This window comes from Carassius gibelio, chromosome B7, assembly GCF_023724105.1.
Source record: "Carassius gibelio isolate Cgi1373 ecotype wild population from Czech Republic chromosome B7, carGib1.2-hapl.c, whole genome shotgun sequence".
In the NCBI taxonomy this organism is placed as follows: domain Eukaryota; kingdom Metazoa; phylum Chordata; class Actinopteri; order Cypriniformes; family Cyprinidae; genus Carassius; species Carassius gibelio.
Window position 1 is genome coordinate 34031893 of NC_068402.1, and position 19694 is coordinate 34051586.

General features: G+C 40.6%; 2 protein-coding genes across 2 annotated transcripts in view; both read right to left on the bottom strand.

Annotated features, from left to right (window-relative positions):
* Positions 1 to 18808, bottom strand: part of galnt18b (UDP-N-acetyl-alpha-D-galactosamine:polypeptide N-acetylgalactosaminyltransferase 18b) — a 112807-nt gene extending 93999 nt beyond the window's left edge. Inside the window, exon 1 of the mRNA XM_052562058.1 lies at positions 18311 to 18808. Within this exon, the coding sequence (XP_052418018.1) occupies positions 18311 to 18548 (238 nt within the window). The 5' untranslated portion in view covers positions 18549 to 18808. The remainder of the gene's footprint in view (positions 1 to 18310) is intronic.
* Positions 7019 to 12091, bottom strand: LOC127962479 (putative SCAN domain-containing protein SCAND2P). Its single transcript, XM_052562059.1, has 2 exons — positions 10550 to 12091; positions 7019 to 7237 (listed from the first exon to the last, which is right to left on the bottom strand). The coding sequence occupies exons 1-2, from the start codon at positions 11669 to 11671 to the stop codon at positions 7235 to 7237; spliced, it is 1125 nt and encodes a 374-aa protein (XP_052418019.1). The 5' UTR covers positions 11672 to 12091; the 3' UTR covers positions 7019 to 7234.
* Positions 18809 to 19694: the final 886 nt, after the last annotated feature.

Genomic DNA, 19694 nt, shown 5'->3' on the forward strand with positions numbered 1-19694 from the left:
TTTCCAGACAAATTAATATGCAAATTAGTCTCCGCCTCTACTCAATCACGCCAGCTCAAACCTGCTCCACGTTCACTCAGTAAGCAGAAGTAAATGTTGTAGTAAATGCTACACAATGGCAGTGACAATCTTGGATTAATGTTATTGATTGCAGTTGCAAAAATGAATCCATGTATTCAAATTCTGAATGGATTATAGTCTAGAAAGCATACAAAGTGTTAGGGCTGTCACTTTTTATTCAATATTCAAATATGCATTCGAACATGACGTGAAATATCCGGATTCGAACTATAAATAAAATATCCGGTTTTTAAAATGCCATGTGTAGCGCATTTTTTACAGTCTGTGATTAGACCGTTTGTTTTTTATTTTATCCTTTGCCATCTTATCCAGTAGAGGGCACTCTAGACATATTGTAGCGTAGGCCCATGACCAAATCAAGCGAATAATAGCTAGTAGCTAGGCACGTCTGTGTGCTCCGAACGTGTGTTCTCCACCGCGGGGAACATTGGAAATAAAGCTTTTATGGAGAGCTTGTCTGTTTCAAAAGCGGCCATCAATAGTTCAGTCTTGTTCCTAGATTGCCTGTTCCCCGTGTCTTGATTCTAGTCTGGTTAACTCGTCTTGTCTGTTCCCTGCCTATCCTGGAATTTAGGCTGTCTTGGATTATCCCTTTGTCTAGCCATATCTGTTACTGTTTGCTCCTCGTCTGTACTATAGCCTGTCTTTTGGATTTCCTATTTGCCTCACCCTCTGGAGCACGTTCGTTGTCAATATACCCATGCCTATCTCTAGATTACTCTTGTCTTGCCCAAGCTATATCTGCTTGTTGGTGTTCGACCCTGCCTGTTTTAGACCATGTCTTTGTATAAAGCTTTGCATTTGACTGAAGGTCTGCAATTCATTGCAGCTTCCATTGGCCAAAGCCCGCCCATGAAGCCATTTGACGGACATGTCAAACAATTAATCAGTTTGTTTCGTTCATCAACACATTTCGAGGCATGAAAATGTCAGCACAATAACTTACCAGTGTGTAAAACTCTCAGACATATTTTAAAGATTCTATGCCACGAACTTTAAATATTGCACATAATTTTGAAAATACAGCGTTTAGTTGATCCTAATAAGCGCTCGTCATCACAGTTGTAAACACAGCATCTTTCTTCTTTCGTGACCAGCTACTGTTTAGTATCCCACATTCTTCAAAATAACTTCAACAAATTTCATTTAGGTTTAAAACAACTTAAGAGTGAGTAAATGATGACACAATTTTCATTTTTGGGTGAACTTTTCTTTTAATGTTAATAAAATAACACACAAAGACAAAAATAACAGTGCTCTTGACTAAAGAACATTAAGACAGTTGCTAAAGTTCAGCTGTAATAAAAATTACTTGACATTTTCAACAACTTCATCTCTTTTTGCACCAAATAGTATCGATAATAATATCGATAAGTATCGGTAAGCAGTATCAGTATCGGTATCGATAAAATGTAAACGACACCCATGAAAATCAATGCCCTCCAGGTTAAAACTTGATTTTCAATACAGGGAGTCTTTAAAACACAAACAGAATGAGAGATGAATAGAATGATAAACAGGATGATTAATAAAGACATATAGGCAGATAGAATCAGATGTGATGATAAAGCTTAGAGCACAGGCGATTAAAATGCATTTGGGTGGCATACAGATCAGTGGTAATCAGTTATTATCTATAAATCCCTAGCTAAAAATAAAAAGATGAGACAAGCTGATAATCAAGCGTATCTGTATCAAGTGCATTTCTTCCCTTCCAGCTGCACAGCGGTGAATAGCGCCGTATGAGCCCTTGGAAAAGACAGTGAGCTCATTCCAACCGTATGTCTCTTAAGTTCAGAGAGTGACTGACTTCCTTTAGCTGTGCTTACTCAGAGATACTGTGCTCTGCTTGGCTCTGTCTTAATTAATGACTAATTACATCCCATTGCTTCTAATTAGAATCACAAATTCAAGAGTGAAGAGGACAGAAAGCGAGTCTGTGGCTGTCTGAATCACAGGCATCATCTGCCGCTTCTCTCCTCTTATTCTTTCTTGCTAAAATAAGAAACAGAAAACATGTTACCTGCTAATCTCCTTTTGCTTGTTTTGACAATCCCAGAAGACTAATTTAGGACTAAAATGTATTAAAAACAAAATGATACAAAGGTATATAATAGAACTAGAAATTAATATCCTTCATTTTTTTTTTTTTTTATATGCTAGATAATAAAGGAATAAGCCTTTTAAGGCCAGGCCTTTCCATATTTTTTCTAGGTTAAGGTGGTTTTAGGGGCTGTGCGTCATGCCTAACAATACCCCTAAGCCCTGGTAAAGTCACGATTACGCACAGCTGCTAGATTTGATAAAACAGCAACAACAGCATTATATATATATTAAAAAAAACATCAGTAAAATATTAACAAAATAGAACAAAAATCACAAAAAAATAACATATTAACTATAACTATTGCCATGCAGCAGATGATAGTGCTGACATTTTTTGGTTTTAAAAGAATATAAAAAACACCAAGGCTACATTTATTGGATTAAATAGTCTGAAATATTATTATATATTAAAATTACTGTTTTCTATTTTAATATATTTTGAATTGCAATTTATTCCTGTGATACCAAGCTGAATTTTCAGCATCATAACTCTGGTCTTCAGTGTCACATGATCCTTCAGAAATCATTGTAATACGAGGATTGCTTGATTGATATTATTTTGTTTATAATAGTTCTTATTATTTTGAATGTTTAATTTTTTTTTTTTTTTTTGTGGATTCTTTGATGAATAGAAAGTTCAAAAGAACAAAATTTATTTGAAATATAAATCTTTTTATAACATTATAAATTACTTCACTTTTTAACTATTCAATGTATCCTTGATGAATAAAAGTATTAATTTCTTCTTCTTTTTTATTTTATTTTTTTACACTGAAGAAGGCTTTTAGCTGAAATGTATTTTTCTTGTTGTTGTGATGTTATCCCCTATTTTATCCCCTGCTTAAATAAAAAAAAATATTATTTAGAGTGCAGACCTCACTAAGAACAATTTTTTATCGATATTCAGTGACCTTCCTTTTAAGGGGAGAAGTGAACCCAAAAATGCCTGCTTTATTCTGATAAACCAACTTTTGTTGTTTTTCCCAGTACCATGACAAGCAAAATATTTATAGTTATGATGTGTTTCTTCAAAGCATTCTCAAAGGCAGGCGGTGACTGTGCTATATAGTGAAACATGACCTCAATTTGCACCAGCGTGCCAAATGTTCCTTCTGCTCCTTTGGGAGTTCGGATACAAATTCCTAAATAAGAAAATTTGCACTTGTGCATTTTTTTCGCAGTGTGGAGGACCCTGATATCAGCAGGTTACGTTCTCTATTAGAGATACAGTCGACATTGCAAAATAAGGTTGACTTCGGTGATAGCATGTTTTGACTCTCTTTAAGCTTTCCAAGCATACCGTCGTTGCACATGGATAAATATTTAATGGACTGGATTTTTTTAGTCCACAAGACTGTGTTAAATCTGGGTTGAATAGACATGCAAATCCAATCGCTTCAGAGTGCTATAATTAATGCTAATTTTTACTTTGGTTACATCAAGGTATTTTTACTCCGTCCTGTTTTTTGTAGTTAGGTCAAATTGTTTATTCCAAGAAAACCACATGCACGGCACAAAACTAGTAGGTATTTGCATTGCGCTGCTTTAATTCGAACCTATTCAAATCATCTCAGAATGAAAGCTTTTGAGATACTGTAGCATAACCTTCATTGTGCATGAGTGTGCACTTCGAATGAAGAGAAGGAATATACTGTAGTGTGTTTTTACAGAACTCAATCAAGAAGACAAGCAGGCAGAATAAAAGCATTTGTCTTGCACAATACAATCAAAACCGAGCAGCATTACTGCTGTAGTTATGACTACAGATGGAAAAACCCATTTAAGGCTTATACCCCTGAATGACCTGTTTTAAAAGGGTAACAGATCAGCCAGATAAAATGGTTGGTTTGATTTTTGCTGCAAAGTCCAAGGCAATGAACACTTACAGAGGAAATGAAACAAGCAATTCCATTCATTAAGTCTTAATGTGCCACTCTAACATACAGTTACACTCAAGAGTGGCTTTGGATTATATTAGATGTATAGCACACATTTGCTATTATTGTTTTTCTTTATCATTCATATATATATACTTTTTTTTTAAACCACTACAAAGTAAATGTATAGTATTAACATGTTTACAGTTTATACAAGCCAATTTGTGACACTGGACCACACTAGTTTTAAGTCGCTGGGGTATATTTGTAGCAATAGCCAAAAATACACTACATGGGTCAAAATAATTTTTTTCTTTTATGCCAAAAATCATTAGTACATTAAGTAAATATCATGTTTGGATGTTTCCTATTTAAAATTTTATTAGTAATATACAATGCTAAGAACTTCATTTGGAAGACTTTAAAGGATATTTTCTCCATATTTTTCTTTTCTTTTCTTTTCTTTTTTTTTTTTTTTTTTTTTTTTGCACCCACAGATTTTCAAATAGCTGAATCTCTGCCAAATATTGCCCTATCAAAACAAATCATACAGCAATGGAAAGCTTTTTTATGACCCACCATGACTGGTTTTGTGGTCAAAGGTCATATTTATAGTTTAAAGAAGTAAATATTAGACTAAAACACAACAGCTGAATAGAGTTATTTTTTATTAATACATAACAGCATACTTTCCCCAGCCGATTAATCACAGTAAATTAAGGTAATTGTTTTGTGCTACAGGTTTTCTGAAATGTTATGTTGAAATATGCAAATGAGGCACTATCTAATTAAATATACACTAATTTGCATAAATCCGAGAACAGAAATCAAAACAAGTTCAAAGCCAAGTTGACATATTAAAGTTATAGTTATTTTACAGAGGGGATTTTAGATCAACAGCCAGGAAAAAAAGGTGAAAAATGCATTGTTCCCTGTTCTCAGGAATAAAATGTAAAATACATATCAGGCAAATTATATATTTGTAAATCCATCTGTTAAAAACCTTAGATAGAATTAGAAAGAAAGTATGAAGCATGGTGCATGTATGTAAATGCCAGAGTGGAGAATTCTGACTCAAAAATCTAATTTTGTCAACAACAAAAAAATATATATGTATGTAAAAAAATATTGGTAGTACTTTATTTTACAGTCCTGTTCCTCATGTACATACTATGTAAATATTATAGTAGTTACAATAACTATGTAATAACTATGTACTAAACCTGAACCTACCCCTAAACCTAACCCTACCCCATACAGTTACCATGTATTACAGAACTTGGTTGCACTTTATTTTACAGTACATGTACGTACATGTACTTATAGTGTACTTACAGATTATCTAAGAAAGTTCTGGTATCAAAAGGTAACTACATGGGGTAGGGTTAGGTTTAGGGGTAGGTTCAGGGTTAGTACCTAGTTATTACATAGTTATTGTAATTACTTTAATAAGTGCATAGTATGTACATGGGAAACAGGACTGTAAAATAAAGTGCTACCCAGAACTTTCTTAGATAAATACAATGAAAGTACACTATAAGTACATGTAAGTACACTTACTGTAAAATAAAGTGCAACCAAAATATCTCTCTTTCAAATAGTCTGAAAATGAGTTATGAAAGCAAAAATAGCCTAAAATCTCTAAATTGGCCAGTGCATGACAAAAAAAAAGTTTTGCTTTAAAGTTTTATTCATTAGTAATGCACTCGTATTATTTCTGGCCGATTATAATGTGATGATTTACTAAAGAGTAAAGGGTGTTGTTAGATTATTTATATTTTTAAAGATTAACTTTCTGTCAGCATTACATGGCAACAAAATGTAATTTATAGTAATATGAGAAATAAGCAGCACAATTAAATATTGACCAATAAGCATCAATTTTAAAAAATCTTATGCTACCTGGGTTTATTTCAGAGAAATTGAGATTTAGAATATTTTGCATCTGACACAGATTTATTTGACAAGGCCAGTTTTACCATATGGGCATTTGATTTGGACACGTGTCCAAGGGCACCACGTCCAAGGGGGTGGGGGGGGGGAACCACAGGGCTGAAAGAATGTTTTCAAATAATGTGAAATACAGCACAAAGCCATGTTGAATCCACAAAACCAACACAGTGACCAGGGGGTACCCAGATCGGGGCGTCCAGCAGGGACAGCAGCATCTTATTAGACTGAATAGACTGTGGCGCTTCATCATGCTAAGTTACAGGACATCGACTTATACAAAACACACTGAGAGAGCACAGTATAAAACCCAGTAACTACTCTAATTTACAAGTTTTTCAAATACCAAGCGAGTTAAGGCACTATAAATTCAAGCACCTACGTGTGGCGTGTGAGCTGTACTGATTAATAGCCTGTCTTTCTGGATCAGAGGCTTTGCCGTGTCTTTGTTTAACAGGGCTCATTGTGATTATCACAGGATAAACCCTCCAGCACGGCCATAAATCAGCCCTGCCGAGGCTCCTCACTCACACAGCCATCTGTCAGTCAAGAGGACAGTCGAGGGCAACTTGAAAAAGTTTGAGTCTCTTCCGAGGGGTGCCAAATACAACATCTCGGCTGTGTTTCCATGCCTTTCTGTTGAGGTAATTAACCCCAACCCGCTGCTTATTAGAGGAGACTCATAGGGAGCGGAGGATGAGAGGAAATGGAAAATCACAGCTTCTCAAAGAAGCAAACGCAGTCCTCGGAGACGGTGTCATCCATTTGACTCTTCTCAGATCACGCTGTCATCAAACCATATATTCCATAACATACATTCCTACACATGTTCATAAATAAGTCATTCTTTGAAATACACCTAATAAAAAAATTACACTTCAAAGCATCTGTAGATTTCTAAAACACACTTTTACATTAACATGAATAATAGTATTGGCTGCATAAATATATGTGTAACAAGGTTCAACACAGTCTCAATAGGAAGGAAGAAGGCAGGGGTCGGCTTGTTGCTGGGACACTCGTTTATTCAGTAATACAAAATAAGAAAAACACGATGCCCTCTGGGCGTAGACAGCAAACGATTGCTTAAACACGGTCAATAACTTCAATAACTTTAAAGCACTGTTGTAGCTTCCCTAGTGCAGCACGAGGTCCCAGCGTGTCTCTCTCTCTCCTTCTCTCTGCGGTGACTCGGCTTATATCCGGTCTCTCCACGCCAATTACTGCAATCAAACACACGTGTTCGTTAATTGCATTTGACCTACTTACGCCTCGCTCTGCTCCCTCCGTCTCTCTCCCGTTGCGGATTCCGCTAAACCACGCCCCCCTCGCCACATACCCCCACCGCCCGACTCAGGCCGGGGAGCCGTCCGGCCTGCAGCCTCCCCCCCCCCCCTCCTGGAGAGGAAGTCAGCCACAGCCATCTGTACACCCGGCCTGTGGATCACCTGAAATTTAAATGGCTGTAAAGCTAGATACCACCGGGTGATCCGCGCGTTGGTATCTTTCATGCGGTGGAGCCACTGCAGAGGAGCGTGGTCCGAACAGAGGGTGAACTCCCGCCCCAGGAGGTAATAACGGAGGGTAAGAACAGCCCACCTGATCGCTAGACATTCTTTTTCTATGGTGCTGTACATCGTCTCTCTCTTAGAGAGCTTCCGACTGATGTACAGCACCGGCCGTTCTTCCCCCTCCACCTCCTGGGACAGGACTGCGCCCAACCCTCTGTTCGACGCGTCTGTCTGCAAAATAAAGGGGAGAGAAAAGTTAGGTGCATTCAGGAGCGGTCCGCCACACAGGGCAGCTTTTAACTGGGTGAAAGCCTGCTGGCACTGCTCCGTCCACTGGACCGTATCTGGTGCCTCCTTTTTAGTTAAATCAGTCAGCGGGCTAGCAGTATCCGAAAAATTAGGTACAAACCTTCTATAATACCCTGCCAGCCCCAGGAACTGTCTAACCTCCTTTTTGGTCTTAGGCCTTGGACAAGTTGCAACTGCTGCCGTCTTATCAATTTGGGGACGCACCTGTCCATGACCCAAGTGGAAACCCAGATATCTTACTTCCACCCGCCCAATTGCACACTTCCTCGGATTAGCCGTGAGCCCAGCCCTCCTCAGCGTCTTCAGGACCGCTCGCAAATGCTGCATATGTCGCTGCCAATCCCCACTGTAGATGATGATGTCATCCAGGTAGGCGGCGGCATATGCAGCATGCGGACGGAGAATTTTGTCCATGAGACGCTGAAACGTGGCTGGAGCCCCGAATAGCCCGAACGGAAGAGTGACAAATTGGTGTAACCCGAACGGCGTGGTGAAAGCTGTTTTTTCTTTGGTCATGGGAGACAAGGGGATCTGCCAATAACCTTTAGTTAAATCCAGCGTCGAGTAAAAGCGAGCAGAGCCTAGCCGATCAAGCAATTCGTCCACCCGGGGCATTGGATATGCGTCAAATTTTGACACAGCATTCACCTTCCTATAATCCACACAGAACCGCACGGAGCCGTCTGTTTTAGGTACTAAGACGATCGGGCTCGCCCAGTCACTGTTGGATTCTTCTATTACTCCCATCTCTAGCATTGCCTCTAACTCCCCCTGAACCACCTTTTTTTTATGTTCAGGTAATCTATACGGCCGGCTGCGAACTACCACGCCCGGCTCGGTCTCAACATGGTGCTGAATGAGATTCGTTCGACCAGGCAGGGGCGAGAACACATCAGCAAAGGCTGCTTGAATGGACTTGATATCAGTGAGCTGCGATGGTGAGAGGTGGTCTCCTCCAGGGGCCAGAGCGAGAGATTGGGATTTTGAACTCGCTTCTGGACCGAGATCCTCCTCCCCACTCACTACCGTCGCCAGCAACACTGATTCCGCCTCAGACCATTTTTTTAATAGGTTGAGGTGGTATATTTGATGTGCCCCGCCCCTATCCGTTCGAGCTACCTCATAGTTAAGATCCCCAACCCGCCGTGTGACCTCAAAGGGTCCTTGCCACTTCGCGAGTAACTTTGAACTAGAGGTAGGGAGTAATACAAGCACTTTATCCCCCGGTGCAAATTGACGTAGCCTAGCCCCCCTGTTGTACAACCGGCTCTGTTTGTCTTGAGCCTGCAACAAATTCTCCATGGATAGCCGCCCCAACGTGTGGAGTTTTGTTCTCAGGTCCATGACATATTGAATTTCGTTTTTGCTAGCAGAAGGTCCGTCCTCCCAAGTTTCTTTAAGGACGTCAAGGACCCCGCGGGGCTGGCGCCCATAAAGAAGCTCGAAGGGGGAAAACCCCGTGGAGGCTTGCGGGACCTCCCGTACAGCGAACAAGAGGGGTTCTAGCCACCTATCCCAATTTTTGGCGTCTTCCTGAACGAACTTACGAATCATGGATTTTAATGTGCGATTAAATCGCTCGACCAGCCCGTCTGTTTGTGGGTGATAGACGCTTGTTCGAATCGATCTAATGCCCAATAATTCATAAAGCTCGCGAATAGTACGTGACATAAACGCCGTGCCTTGATCGGTGAGGATCTCCTTTGGGATCCCCACCCGGGAGATTAATTGAAACAGTGCACTCGCCACACTCTTCGCGGAGATAGAGCGGAGAGGCACTGCCTCAGGATATCGCGTTGCATAGTCCACCAGAACTAATGCAAAGCGGTGTCCTCGTGCTGACCGCTCTAATGGCCCGATGAGGTCCATGCCAATTCGTTCGAAGGGGACCTGCATTAATGGAAGGGGGCACAATGGTGCTTTTGGGGTGGCCGGTGGATTCACCAGCTGACATTCACGACAAGCCGCGCACCATCTGCGCACATTCTCGTGAATGCCCGGCCAGAAGAAGCGGGCCATGAGACGGTTTAGTGTAGCCGCTTGCCCTAAATGCCCGGCCATTGGATTACAATGAGCCGCCTGGAAAAGCATTTCCCGGCGGCTTTTAGGTATCAACAACTGGGTTGTATCTTGCTTTGTCTGGGCGTCTTGGGTCACCCGATACAACCTATCTTTTAAAATTGAAAAGTAAGGATAAGAGAGCGGTTGGTCAGGGAGGAGAAGCTGTCCGTCGATCGAGCGAACCTGGTCAAAAGCATTTTTTAGCGTCTCATCGCGGGACTGTTCCAGGGGAAAATCATCGCGCTCCGGGAGGATGTTCCGCTCGGGAGCACTCGGTTCCCCTGCAACAGGTTCCGGTGGTTCCGGTTCAGCCTCTCCCACCTGCGCAACCGCTACTCCATCCCTCCCTTGTTTCCCCCAAGAGCCATCCGAACATAAATACCCCAATAATTCATTAAACGCGGGCCAATTCGTACCCAAAATTATCGGATGCCTGAGGTGCGGGTTAACGGCCACCTCTACTCTATGTTTTTCTCCCCTAAATTTAATATCCACAGGCAAAATAGGGTAATTCACCACTTCCCCGTGTACACACCGAACCCTAACCATGCGGCTATTATCCAATGCCTTCGGATGAATCAGGCTTTGATGGATGGAGGATTGGTTACATCCCGAATCCACCAAAGCCTGATATGTACCCCCCCTGATACTCACTGGTATTTGGTATAAGCCAGCCTGATCGAGGGCAGCCTTTGGCGCGTCGGGGACCCGGATCAACGTCCCCACTTCCATCACCGGACACCTATCGATAAAATGCCCTGGGTCCCCGCAACGCCAACAGGCCGGCCCAGACTTTACCGCCACCCTGGCGGCAGGAAGTAGGTCAAGCGATTGGCGAGGAGAGAGCGGAGAGGCCGGGGCCTGGGGAACGGATCCCATGGGCGAGGTCCCACCCCTGGGAGGAGCCCTGGGACCTGCTGGTGACTCAGCCCCGTAATTCGTCCTCCACCTCGGGGCTAGCTTCGACGGAAGCCCCCCACGGGACCTGGGGAGAGGGACAGATTTAGGGAGAGAGAGGGGAGGGGAGGAGAGAGAAGAAGAGAGAGAAGCAGATGGTAAGGGGTCGCCGACCCCTGGACACGCCACCATTTGGTCTTCCGCCAGCTGGATGGCCTGGTTCAGCGACGTCGGGCGGTGGCACTGGACCCACTGCGCTGTCTTCCTTGGCAGCTTGGCCACGAACTGCTCCAGTACCACACGATCGATCACGTCCTCGACGTCGCTACTGTCGGCCATCAACCACTTGCGGCAGGAATCCCGGAGCTGCTGTGCCATCACGAAGGGCCGGCCAGACTCTTCCAGGGTTAGAGTCCTGAACCTCTGGCGATGTTGCTCCGGAGTCCGACCGACCCGCTGGAGGATGGCACGCTTGAGGTCCTGGTAGGCCAGGAGGTTTTGGACTGGCAGTTGGTGAGCGGCCACCTGCGCTTCCCCGGACAGCAGGGGAATGAGCCGCAGGGGCCAGTCCGCAGGGGGCCACCCTCGAGCCTCTGCCGATTTTTCAAACAGGTCCAGGAAGGCCTCCGGGTCATCCTGAGGCCCCATCTTGTTGAGCGGCAGAGGAGATGTCTGGTCTTTAAACGAAGGGGTGGCCCGGGCCTCCCGGTCTACCCAGCTCCGGAATAGCTCGCGGTCTTCATGCTGGGCCCGGAGGAGCGCCTCGAAGCGTTTGTCCTGCTCCTCCTTGATCGCCAGCATGTGTTGATGTTGTTCCTGATGAAGACCGGCGAGCGACTGGATGATGTCCGCAAATGGCGTACCTGACGGAGATTGCATGGCGGCGATGCTCTTCTTCCTTCCCGGGTTTCGGCACCACTGTAACAAGGTTCAACACAGTCTCAATAGGAAGGAAGAAGGCAGGGGTCGGCTTGTTGCTGGGACACTCGTTTATTCAGTAATACAAAATAAGAAAAACACGATGCCCTCTGGGCGTAGACAGCAAACGATTGCTTAAACACGGTCAATAACTTCAATAACTTTAAAGCACTGTTGTAGCTTCCCTAGTGCAGCACGAGGTCCCAGCGTGTCTCTCTCTCTCCTTCTCTCTGCGGTGACTCGGCTTATATCCGGTCTCTCCACGCCAATTACTGCAATCAAACACACGTGTTCGTTAATTGCATTTGACCTACTTACGCCTCGCTCTGCTCCCTCCGTCTCTCTCCCGTTGCGGATTCCGCTAAACCACGCCCCCCTCGCCACAATATGTCAAATCTGAATAAAGACAGACAAAAAACTAGCACTAGGCTGCTTGTCATTACCATCACATCTCAACTTCTCACATAAATTCCAACAAGACCTGCAGCTTTTCCGCTGGCACTTGTGTCTGTTGCAACAAGGCATTTCTTTAATGAGCAAACTGTAAGTTTCAGTTTGTTCAGTTTATTCATCTCAGTTTCTTTGGCAATAATGGTAATAAAAAAAATTAAAAGGTGTTTCTGATCACCAAACAGATCAGCCTACAATGAAATTCCATTACTACTGCTAATTGATGTAGGCATTTTTAAAGAGGCAGGTGGTAATATCATAAATAATTTCTAGACTAGCTAGACATATTCTCTCTATGGTGTTCATGCGCTTGAATTCAGTGCAGTTGAACCGGAAATATGAAACAATGAACAAACAATGGGGAGAATTCATCAAGCTAGCCAACAAACCCCCTGAACAATTGGACTAACATTCAATTGCCAAGTACAAATATGATGGGTGTTGGTTTTCCTATAATTACTACATGCTGACATAAATACTAAAAATATTAAATATTTTATTACATCTCAATGTGAATAAAAGCTGGAAATGTTTAATCAAGTGTTTTGTCAAGTGAGCCCCCCCAAAAAATGTAATTAATGCGGTAGGACATGAATTAGTTAAGTCCAAAATATTATTGTATTAAGGAATTAATTATTGTCATTATTATTTACTACATAACAGCCACTTGTGATAAATAATCAAATCAATTCCCAATCGATAAAATCCATGTCTTGCTCTGCATTTTTCCTAACTCAAATTCCTTTTTTTTTTTCATTGTGGAATTTCATATTAATTTCAACATTACAGTTAGAAAACAAAGACTTTTCTGTTCTGCTTCAAAGAAAACAGTGTTTGTCATAATCAATAGTGAGATCTAAAACATTTCAATTCCTATTCCACAACAGAAATACATTCTTATTACTGCTTCTTCTTCCGCACAATGTATTCCCATGAAATGCTATTTTCTTGATTTGTCTTTGCACATGGTGCAGTGTTTTGCATAAAGCTATTTAGTAAATAGTATGAGAGCAGATAAACAGAATATGAGCTGAGAATCTGTTCGCTTCACTTCGCTCCTCTACACAATGTAACCACACAATTGAAAGAGGAACTAAGTGATTCTGTTGTTATTTCTCTTTGGCTTTCAGCAGAAAATCCACTACAGCGCTAAAGAGCTGCTGTGCTGAAGCGTGCTGCATTTTCATCAAGTTGAGGATGACAGGGAGATCAGGCAGGCCATCCTCCAGGCTGTTTGTACCAGGTGGTAGAACCACAGCTGGCATCTACCTCTTCCACATAAATCATTCATTCTGGAAAACACTTGTATGCTACAGAGAGAGAGGCACTGTAAAGTCTGCAATGATGAAGTTTAGAACAACCTTGTGGTCAGTACTGTATCGTAAGATACAGAGCTCCACTTACAAGTGTACTATAGTTATCCTGCCTTTGGAAAATGAATGTACTCAAAGGAACAGTTCATCCAAAAAAAAAAAAAATGCTGAAAATTTACTCACCTTCAGGTCAGTCAAGATGTAGATCAGTTTGTTTCATCATCAGAACATGTTTGGAGAAATTTAGCATTACATCACTTGCTCACCAGTGGATCCTCTGCAGTAAATGGGTGCCGTCAGAATGAGAGTCCAAACAGCTGATAAAAACTAGTAATCCACCTTTCAACCAGTAAGTGTTTTGTGAAGTGAAAAGCTGGGTCTTTGTAAGAAACAAATCCATTATAAAGAATTTATATATTTTTTTATTTATTTTAAACTGCTGCTTGGCTACAATACAAGTCTTCTGTATATAATATTGCTTTCTTTAGTGAAAAGGTCAGTTCATCTGAATCAGGAGAGACATATGCTCAAAACAAGCACCGTTTATAAGCAAAGGCAGTTCAAAACTGACCTAAAAATTTTTTTGACTTTTTTCACTGGAGAAGTGTTATTATAGATTATGGGCTGGTATTAGGTCCAGATTTATATCATACAAACATGCAACTTTTGACTTCACAATACATTCATTGATGAACTGGAGAGGTGTGGATTACTTGTGGATTATTATGATATTTTGGACAGCTGTTTGGACTCTCATTCTGACGGCACCCATTCACTGCAGAGGATCCATTGGTGAACAATTGGCATAATGCTAAATTTCTCCTCATTTCATCTGAGGTTAAGTATATTTTCAGCAATTTATTTTTTTATTTTTTTGGGGGGAGGGGGATGGATTATTCCTTTTGAGTAATATTCTGAGTTCAGTAAGAGTTAAGCTCAATCAATAGCACTGTGGCATATGTTGAATCTAACAAAAAAAGACTCATGCTTTGCTTTGTATTTTTTTTAAAAGCAAAAAGCAAAAATCGAGGTCACATCGAGGCATGATGGGGCAATGGGGTTTATTATTTTATAAAAGCACTTACGTTAATTATTCCGTTAAAATGTAAGTAGTTCTTGCCATTTTGGGTTTTAGGAATTCAGTTGTCATTATTAAAGATCATAGTAAATTAGTAAAGATCTGAATTATTTTTGAGATAATCAACATTGCAGGTGCTTTCAGTTGAGATTAAATTGTACTGAACCCACAATATTACATTAAAAATAATTTCCAAACTACAAAGATCACAGTATCTCAGATACAACCATAACAAAATAAAATAATGTGTTGTAACTAAAAAATGCTCCCTAACGCACTCACTAAGTCCTTTCCTGAAGCCCTACAGAAGGTGCCAAACAGCACAACGTGTCTGAGGCTGCAGCTCGGAAATGTTTGCTCAAGTAATCATCTGTAGCCGCCTCTCAGCTCAGTGAGGTTTGTTTGCGCCCTTGATTCAGTTTGAGCGCTACATTGGCTGTCTGCAACCCATATCAACATACACCCAGTTAGTAACTATGACAGAATCATCTCGCTTACAATGAAGTGTGTCTTATATAACAAAGCACAAAAGGAGCCCATTAATAAAGTTACATTAAAGACAATGCAAAATTTGTATTCCTTAAATATTCAGTGAAGCAGACAAATCATGCTGTGCATGGTGTTGTAGACTAATAAACCAGAAAGAGAACAGCAAATTGCTTGTGTTTTCAGTTCTGCAACAAATTAGTGCTTTCTGAAGAAGCAGAAAACGAACCTGGAATAAAGCTTGCGCAACAGTGAGAAACAACAAAAGCTTTATTGTTGTATACTGCTTGGCAGATGCATTTCGGGGGAAGATGGGTTAGGCTGTACTAATTATAAGATGCTCTTTGTAAATAAATATTATAAAGATCACTCAATATATCCACAATCAACCAAATATTAATGTAACTGTGATTCATTAAATTATACACTCTTAAAAATAAAGGTTCCAAAATGGGATTTTGACAGCGATGCCACAGAAGCAGCATTTTAGGTTTCCCAAAACACCTTTCTGTAAAAAGTAAAAAAAATAAAAAAAATAAATAGTCTCCTTAATGCAAAGAATATTTAAACAATCTAAAGAACCCTTTTCTGCTATAAACAACCTTTTGTGCATTAAAGCTTCCATTGAGTTTAATAGCTCTCGCATAGATTAAAGGGGGGGTGAAATGCTATTTCATGCATAATGAGTTTTTTACACTGTTAAAGAGTTGGATTCCCATGCTAAACATGGACAAAGTTTCAAAAATTAAGTTGTAAGTTTGAAGGAGTATTTCTGTTCCAAAAATACTCCTTCCGGTTTGTCACAAGTTTCAGAAAGTTTTTTTCGAGTATGGCTCTGTGTGACGTTAGATGGAGCGGAATTTCCTTATATGGGTCCTAAGGGCACTTCTGCCGGAAGAGCACTGAGAGCAGAGACATTCACTGATCAGAGCGAGAGCGTCGCGAAATATCACAAAAGGAGTGTGTTTTTGGTTGCCAGGACAAGACAACCCTGCACAGATTACCAAAAGAGAAACAGCATTAAGGGACCAGTGGATGGAGTTTATTTTTACAGAGCATCAACGGAGTTGTGCAAGTGTTTGTGTTTGTTCCCCTGCATTTCGAAGATGCTTGTTTTACAAACAAGGCCCAGTTTGACGCCGGATTTGCACATCGTTTATTTCTTAAGGATGATGCAGTCCCAACGAAAAAGGGTTACGATCGTGTGTTGGAACCGCAGGCGGTGAGTAAAACTGCTTCAAATATCTCTGTGTTATTAACTTAGCTATCGGCGCGTAAGCACATCAAGTAAACAACATGCGATGTTGTCATCAAACTGCACTTTCCACATATACAGCTTAAAAAAAAAAAAGACGACAAAGTGGAACTTAGTCATTTTCCAAAACCGCTAAGCAAATATATACAGTTTCAGTACATACCACATAGAGACGTTGTTGCTGATGCTGCTCTTGTTAAATTTCAGCCTCTGGATCTGATTCTGGATCATAAATATACGCTGAATCTGACTGTTAGCCATGGTTTGTTTTGGTTGGTTTTTTCCTCAGCTTCCAAACGCTCTCAACGCAAAAGCCTACTGGCGCTCGTGATTCTTTAGCTCCGCCCACACGTCACGCCTCCAGCCGGTCGTGTTTTTCCGGGAAAAATCGGTACAGACTATCTTTCTCTTATGAATATAATAAAACCAAAGACTTTTTGGAGTTATGAAGGATGCAGTACTACTCTATAGGTACTCAAGATTAACAGGATATTGAGTGAAAACGAGCATTTCACCCCCCCCCTTTAAAAATTACTTTTTAAGACTGTATCCGATAAACAAGAGCATAAATGATGATGCAAAAAACAGAAATGTGTGCTAAGTAGTGCTGAAAGATCTAAACTACCTTTACAGATACTGTAGCAATCAGCCACTTTTCACAATTAATGTTCAGCCAGTGCCAAGTTCATTAAAAAAAAGAGTCTCCAAAGAGAGAAGAAGAGGAGCTCGCAATCATCAGTGGTCTTTGTGAATCTGCCAGATCGCAAATTGGAGATCACACCTGCATAAAAGTGTCATTAACTATAAGGAGAGGTGCAATCAACCTGATTCGAACAGGACCGGACACATATACAATCGGTATTCAGGTCATGATGATGAAACTCTATAGATTCTTTCTGTATAGCAGAATATTCTCTCCACAATGGACTGCTATGTCCCTCACCCGAGGTCATGTCTGTTCACAGTGCAGACAGAAATTTACTATGGTAACCAAGGTAAAGTTACTATAGCTACCATCACAACAACAAAACATACAGTAGTATAGCCCACTACTGTATAGTATGGCTACATACTTGTGACAAATATTTATTTTTGTGATGACAGTGCCTGCTAATATAAGATTACTACAGTATTTTGATGAAAGCTCTGGTTACTAAACAGAAAATTCTGCACAGAATGAGAATGCTTCTTAAACAGCTTTAAGTATATGCAATATGGATATGTTTTATTTTTTAGTGCAATAATTGCAATACATTTGGCAGGTAACTGTGGTTTCCATGGTAAGTCATTGTGAAGATTGTCATTTAGTTGCATTAACAATGAAAGTTTTTTTCTATATAAATGCAACAATTTGTGCCTCTGCATCAGCAATCATATATCATTAGTTATATAATATAATTTTTTATATAATTTCGTTTTCTCATAGGAAAATAATTCACAAAAGGGATATAAGATAGCATAGTGTGAAAATGGTGTGAAAATGTGTTTTTTAGTCTATGAGCTCTTTGGCCTGTCTCGGGTCTCGTAACCTATTATTGGACCAGTTTTTGATTATTTTAATTGTTAGTTGTATTTATTTATTTATATTTTAATGTTTGCACTGTTGACTGCATCAACCTCAAAATGTAACCCTGTTAACCAAGTTACTGTTGGAAAAAAAATATAACATTGTTTATTATTTAAGCGATTTATTATATGGTCCAAAATTATCTAGCCAGGCTGTAAAACAGATTAATTTAGGCTACATATGCAAATGTGTTCCCTATTGTGATGAATTGTATTTATTTTATAAAATCCATCTAATCAATTCTAATGTTAATGCTTATTTAAGCACCCTTATTTAATCAACATTTGTTAACAAATACGCTCATGGTCCATTTTGTACTCTTTTTGTGGAAAGTGGCATACCGGCTCATTTTGGTACACGATTTGTGCTGAATTTATGGTTTGCACCTCTATAAACCTCCTTTCTAACGTAACATTTGTACGCACAGTAATTAAACAGACATTCGTCTTACCTTGTATGTGTTGATTAACTACATTCTCCAGCCGATCCAGTCGCTCTATAATCCGCAGAGTTTCTCCTTTCCTGTCGCCGTCCAACTTTTTGGCTGGGACAGGCATCGGCACTTTGATGTACACATTAGCGATGTAATTAGTGACCCATCCGACGTACAAAAGACACACTATGTTGGTCATGCCACTTAGTATCACACACGTAGACACCAAAGTTTTGGTTCTCCTGGTGCAAGCCATTCCGACATCCCTCCATATAGAGTCCGAGCCACAGCGGACAAGTGCGCCTGTCCTCAACTCTGTATGTGCTCCGATGGAGAATCACGCGCGCGACGCTCCTGAACACTACAGAGCGCGCTTCATTCCGTTCAGCTCTGGCAGATTCCAGCGACTTGAAAAGGGCAGCTATCGGCTTGTTCCAACACGAAGCGCCGCGTCCTGCATCTACAGCGGTATAGCAAGGAGAGCGAAGGTGCGCGAGTATGTGTGTGGTTTGATCCTGAGCCTGCTGACCAATGAGATGAGCTGGAATCTGTGGGACCAATTGCACAATGATCCAGTAACAGTAAGGAGGTGCTTTATAAAGGCAGAGACTCCGGCTGTTTCATAAAAATAAAAAATGTGTAGTTGTAATAAATGTGTAATATGTGTAATAAAAGACATGACATGCCGTGACTTGACCAAGCTAAATAAATGAGTAGGCTACATTGCATTTAAAGCTCTAATACAAATAGTAAGCTAAGCGGAGGAGACTGATGAGTGTTGTAGCAAGCATGGGTTTACACCACTTACAAATGAACAGAAGTCTACCTTATCAATACCCTCCTGATTATACGAGTTGTAAGGCTGTTTGAAAAGTATATAATAGCATTCATAATAACTTAAAATTAATTTGAATAGGTATTTTTCAGGGAGTCATTTGGCAAGAAAGTAATTAAAGGATTTAACAGAATACAGAAGAAAAAAACATAGAATACACATTTCTGTAATCGATTAGAATTATTTGCAATTTTTTTTATTTTGGAAATATGCACACACATTCACTTTGCATTCACCGATAATGCAAAGTGTCAAAATATTTCTATTCTCATCACATTCGGTTATTAATTAAGCTACATGAATCATGTAAATGATTCAGCCTATTCCAAATTTATTCATAATAGTTTACATCACATTGGTCATTTAACCTTGTAAAACAGTTGTCAAATATTAGCTGTTCAGCTACTTGCATCTTACCTTGCACTCCTTCAACATTAAAGACATAGTTTACCCCCCCCCCCCAAAAAAAAATTAACCTGTATGAATTTCTCTCAGCTGTTGAACACAAAAGAAGATATTTTGAAGAATGTTGCTAACCAAACTGTTGACAGAAGCCACTGACATCCA

What these genes read in the sequence shown, in the direction of transcription:
- LOC127962479 (XM_052562059.1), bottom strand. Translation starts at nt 11,671, where the DNA reads ATGCAATCTCCGTCAGGTACGCCATTTGCGGACATCATCCAGTCGCTC.